The sequence below is a fragment of the Lepisma saccharinum genome, chromosome 15 (genome assembly GCF_977018435.1).
Source record: "Lepisma saccharinum chromosome 15, izLepSacc3.1, whole genome shotgun sequence".
Classification (NCBI taxonomy): domain Eukaryota; kingdom Metazoa; phylum Arthropoda; class Insecta; order Zygentoma; family Lepismatidae; genus Lepisma; species Lepisma saccharinum.
The window spans coordinates 34,471,894-34,477,898 of record NC_139243.1 but is presented as its reverse complement, the minus strand read 5'-3'; the positions used below and the strand labels follow the sequence as shown (position 1 = coordinate 34,477,898).

The 6,005-nt window shown below is 38.9% G+C and overlaps 1 protein-coding gene across 1 annotated transcript; it reads left to right on the top strand.

Annotated features, from left to right (window-relative positions):
- The first annotated feature begins 316 nt into the window (after positions 1 to 316).
- Positions 317 to 1,384, top strand: LOC145999196 (uncharacterized). The gene has a single exon (XM_083136127.1). It carries the CDS (start codon positions 317 to 319, stop codon positions 1,382 to 1,384), a length of 1,068 nt encoding a protein of 355 aa, XP_082992253.1.
- The last annotated feature ends 4,621 nt before the right edge of the window (positions 1,385 to 6,005 follow it).

The following is a 6,005-nucleotide window of genomic DNA, read 5'->3' as shown; positions in this document are numbered from 1 at the left end:
CAGGATCCCAAAGGAAACCCCCCACCCCCAACAGTGAACCCAGTGCTAGAAGAAGTGCTAATTCATTTCACGTGTCGTTCTCTTGCCCTATGTGTCGAGAATCGCATTTTTGAGTAAATGTGAAGAATATATGAGCCTATCTGTGCCAGAAAGGGAAGTGTTTGTGAAATCGAAGGGCTTGTGTTTCAATTGCATTGATAATTCCCATTTTGTGGATAGGTGTAAATCAGGCTCGTGTAGGTCTTGTGGTAAGTCTCACCACACGTCTATCCATCGTGAAACTTCGCAAAGAGCTAAGGTAAGTGGAAACGTGGCAATGCCGCAAGTTGTCTCGCACATAACATCTGATACGCAGTGTGACGCAACGCGTGTCTTGTTGCCGACTGCTGTTGTGAGAGTAAAGGATAAACAAAATCAGCTTCACTCCCTGCGAGCACTTTTGGATAGTGCTAGTGAAAAGTCATTTTTGTGCGAGAACGCGGCCCAATTAATAGGATTGAAACGTAAAAAAGTGTTCGTGTCGGTTACTGGAATTTCGGGTGTAAATGCCGGCAATTCACACTCTACAGTTGATTTGAACATATTCTCTAAAAACGGGGACAGATCTTATCATTGTTCGCCCTTAATTGTGAAGAAAATATCCAACACGGTGCCACAAGCGTGTGTACCAAACACCCTGAGTTTTAAACATTTACGAAACCTTGAACTTGCCGATCCTTCATATCACAAACCTGACACTATTCAGTTGCTTATCGGGGCTGATCTTTTCCCATTGTTACTAATGAGGGGGAGAAGAGAGGAGAAAATAAATGAACCCGTGGCTATTCAAACTCACTTGGGATGGGTTGTTTGTGGCAAAACTCCTCAACAAAGACCTCAACAATCTCTGTCTTCTTATCACATTGTTGTACAAGAAAATGATCTGAACGAAACTCTGAATAGGTTTTTTGAATCGGAGGAGATTCCTAACTTACGAGTGCCGAGTCAAGAAGAACAATTGTGCGAGGAACATTTCGTACGAACACATTATCGCAAGGATGATGGTCGGTATGTCGTACGCTTACCATTTAAGGTCAACCGCGACGAGTTAGGTTATTCAAAAGATAAGGCGATGAAATGTTTACTTAGTCAAGAGCGTAGGCTTCGAGTTGATAGACAGAGACTAGAACAATACAAGTCATTCATGCAAGAGTACATTGCGTTTAATCATATGACACCAGTGGCGGACGGTGAACCTTCCAAGGCCCCCGCTGATTCTTATTTAATTCCGCATCATTCTATAACAAAGGAGACAAGCACAAGTATGAAACTGAGGGTAGTTTTTAATGGATCGAGTAAAACTAGCCAAGGCGTAGTAGTTATGGAACCGCGTTTAGGCCGATAAATCAATTGATTGGAAAAGATCGATCAAAGATCAATTGATGATGTAGGTGTGTGGGCAAGCAAGGGTATTGTTTTGCGTGATGACGTCATAAAAGGGGCGTGGTTTATTTTGTGAGTCTGATTTTGATTGGTGCGTGGGCGGGGTTTTATTTTGTGTGTAGGATTTTGATTTGTTGTTGGTGAAAAGGAAAAGTAGTGGATTCCGGTGACGGTTGGTTTTCTCGGAATTGGAGTACGTGTTTCCGGTGTCTGAGGAAAGATGGCGTTGATGAGTTTGAAATTCTGGGAATCGTGATACGTGTTTCCGTTGTTTGAGGAGAGATGGCGTTGATGAGTCATTCTGGGGAGGAGATAACGGTTTTTTTTCGGAATATGGATTTTCCCTGATTGGCTGAGAGAATTGTGACGTCATAAATTGGGCGTGCGCGCAGTTTTCGTTGGAATTGTGATGTGTTTCCGGTTTTTGAGGTGGCGTTGATGATTTTGAAATTCTGAGAATTGGGAGGGGGAATGAGATAAGAACGTGCGTTTAATTAGGGAGATAGGATGGTAATTGGCGTTTATGAAATTGTGGTGTGGGAAGGAGGAAATTCGGCGACGGCTGGTTGCTTGGAGTTGTGATTTTGTCGGTCGTTAATTGAAAAGGACGGGAAGGAGTGTAGCGTGTTTGTTGTGGTGGAGATAGGGGTTTCCGATTGTTATGGAATTCTTGGAACGGTTGAGTGATATGTGTGGCGTGTTTGTCGGGCTGGAGATATGGGTTTCCGGCTGTTAATGGGTCTGTGACGGTTGAAGAAGAGAAGGGAAACGATTGAGCGTAATCTTCTAGGAATTGTGCCTGTTTGAAATATGTTTAACGGTAAACGTGATGTTGGATAAAAGAAGGTAAAAATAGAAGGGATAAAAGATAATAGGATCTGGTAACGGTTCTTGTGTGGGGAAAGGTTTGTTCGTTTCTTGTAGGTAAGAAATGTGTTGTCTTTTGAAAATAAGGAGGATAAAAAAATGAATAGGTGAAAATGGGGTTCGATAAGAGAGGAAAATAATATATTCAAAAATATGAATTATTTGTAGGAATCTCGAATGGGTTATGTAACACTCAGGATAAAAAGAATTGGAGGAATATTTACCATTACGGTTATATAAATTTTGGGATAAAAGATAAGATGAATAAATGGGGGTGCGACAAGAAAATAATATATGAGGGTTGTTCACAAATGGGGGTATTGCTGTCAATATTATTATATAGTAGTGGAAGTAATTTTTGAGGGACATACTACATTTTCGGAAAGGAGTTAAAGTTTAGGGGTATACCAAAAATATTGGAAAAGGGTAAGGGTGTTATTGTTTGGATTTAAGATATTGTGTGGCGGCGGAGATTTTTGAAAATGTTATGTGATATTGAGAGGTGTATGGATATTAAACAACACCAAGTTTGAATTTGATGTTTTCAAAATCTTTTTAAATATAATCCAGATGATATTCCCGTATTTCCATATATGTTTCTTACGAATGGAGAGTATTTTCTTGTGCACACACGATTTCGTAAGAATTATGCAATTCAGTTAAGGATACAGCTATTTGATATATAAAAGGTGTCCTAATAGGGTTATAATAAATTTCTAAAGAGTCCCTGTTATATCCATATAATGCTACGAAAATTTCCATAATATGTTCCAAACAGGAAACATCTTTTTTACATTCCAATAACACCCAGAAAATGTTAAAAAAGAACAAGTTTTATTCATATCTAAATCGTTTCCAGATAAGATCCAAATGTAGTCTAAAATGTACTTTTTGTATCCACAAAATATCCAAAGTACGTACAAAAATGTCTAACTAAAGTATATTGTCTAGATAACGTCCACTTGGTGTACAAAACATTCCAAATATGATCTCGAATTGCCCATAATACATCCAATTCTGTATATCCCCTGGGTCCTGTCCCAATTACCCTATATGTGCATAAACTGAAATTAAACAACAATCGAGCCAAAAATAGACCCCGGTCCCAATCACCCTAAATATGCATGAAGTGAAGGTGGACACATTGGTCAAGATATTTAGCTTCATTATTGAAAGGATAAGAAATGCGTCAGTATTTGGTGATTTTGTAGAAAACATACAGAGAGCGCAATATGTACCTTCGCATTTGTCGTTAAGAATTTGTTTCGCCTACCCACTTTTTGTCATTTGTGGCCCCGCACTATGCTAAAACCTACCTGCGAGGGAAAAGTAAACTGTCTTTGCCCCCAGTTTGTCACTTTGCTTCCCTAGTTTGGATGCCCCCCAGTTTTGGCACTTTTCCCTCCAAGTTTTGGAACCTAATCGTCGCCACTGCGAGAAACCTATACTAAAGTACCCGTATGTTAACAAAGAATGTGTAAAAAATATCTAAAAAACTGTACTATGAGTTGAAGTAATAAAACAGTTTGTACATACAAGTAAATGTTATTATTGTATCGAAATAAATAGATGTAATATACATACAAAATTCTCTCCCTCCATCAATACAACACTGTACCAGTAAAGACGTTACGGAAGAATGAAAACTCTGCAGTGATGGTCACAACACATACATATCAGTTCTATGTAGGGTTTAGTCATTAACAGAACAGATGCAACTTCCTTGCTGATTATGCATGCCAGAGATAACCAACCACAACTTCCTTTTTGAGTCTGCGGGCAAGAGATAATTTTAATTGCGGTGTAGGGTTTAGACATTATCGGAACGGATGCAACTTTCTTGCTGGCCATGTACTGTTGAAGCGTCGGCAGAGAAGGAAAACTTTGTAATGGTTACAACACATATGTTCGATGTAGTCTAATTAGCAGCGGTTATCGTTATCATATAACGATTTCCGTCTGGAATGCGAATTCGATAGAGGTCTATTCATAGAAGCACGACTTCCTTGTTACATCCTGCCACAAATTCACTGGTGTTAAAAATTAAACACTCACAACCGAAAAATGGAGAACGTGCCTGTGAAAACAATTTAGCTAACCGGGGGCTTTTAGTACAGGGCCTACAGTTTTAAAACGTGGTACCGAACACGCCCAAATCTGTAATTAGTTTTAGGATAGACAGGACCGGGGTCCCTTATCTGCAATTAGTTTTACTCGGGGACAAACAGAGTCGGAACAGGGGTTCTTTGAAACTTGAGTACAGGGCCTACAGTTTTAGAAAGGGGTTCCAAACGCACAGATTCCGAATGTATAATTACTTTTGAGGCAAAGAGGATTGGAGCTGGGGCCCTTATCTTCAGTAAGTTTTACTGTGGGCCAAACAAGGTCGAAAATGGGGGTTCTTTGAAACATGAGTACAGGGCCTACAGTCTTAAAAGTGGGGTATGTGTAGATTCCGAATGTACAATTACTTTTACTCTGGGGCAGACAGGACCCTAACTGAGGGCTCTTTGAAACTTGAGGTCCAGGGCAAACAGGGCCGTAACTAAGGGACCCTTCGAAACTTGAGTTCCATGGCAAACAGGGCCGTAACTGAGGGAACTCTTATTTCACTTTTTTAAAAAATGTCGACTTTTTCCAAAAAAATGTCAACCTTTTTCCCAAAAAAAATTCGACTTTTTTTAAAAAAAATTTCAACCTTTTTCAAAAAAAATTTCAACTTTTTTCAAAAAAATATATTTTTTTCAAAATTTTTTAAAACTTTTCAAAAAAAATTCAACGACGAACCGCGATCGATTGTAACTTGCTCCTCCAGCTACCTCGGAACAGACCTGGTGAGCTCTACGAAATCTTCTGCGTCTTCAACGCCTAGCTCATAGTGATGGTAAGCATTTCGCAAAGCCTCCCATGTCGTATCACATGTTTATGTGTGAATTAATATATGACAGTGATTACAGTCTGTGTAAAATATAACTAACATATTAATCTATCCATTTTCAGATGGCAACACTCCCGCTGAAGTTCAGTTTATTGTACGGTGATGTAAAAGAGGAGACGGCTGCGACGGAAGAACGGAAAAGTCTATGGATCAAGGGGCATGGACGACAAGTGGAGAAACAGATTGCATGCTACGTAAATTTCTGTGAAGAGAATGGTTTAGCCGAAGATCTACTGGGAAAACTGGAAGAAACGTGCAAGGACAAGGAGATACGAATAGATACGCTTGTAAAAATATTTACGTATATAACCGGAAAAAAAGAAATACACCTGTGTTTTCTGATTTTATAGAAAATGTACGTCTGTCGCTCAGAATATGTTTCGAACTGATGGAGGTATTTAAGAGTGTGAGAAATGAAAAAACAGAAAATAAAAAAGCGGGGGGACAAAAAATGGAGGAGCGAATGTTGGAAATTTTGAAGAAAAGGTAAATGAACGAATAAACAACACTAACATCGCTAACAAACTAACACCATTTATTTGTTTATTTTTCTTTGATGTACAGTGAGAGCCATGAGTATTACTCTTCAAATTGTCTATGACTATTTTAAGCAATAATGTTGATGTAGAAGCTGTTTTGAATTTATGAAGCTCTTATTTGGTCAAATAAAATACTGCATAATACTAATGGATCCCACTGTACATGGCGTTCGGACGTTGGTAGTATGATTTGTAAATAGAGTAAGGAATATATATATCCAAAACCTGTATCGAATATT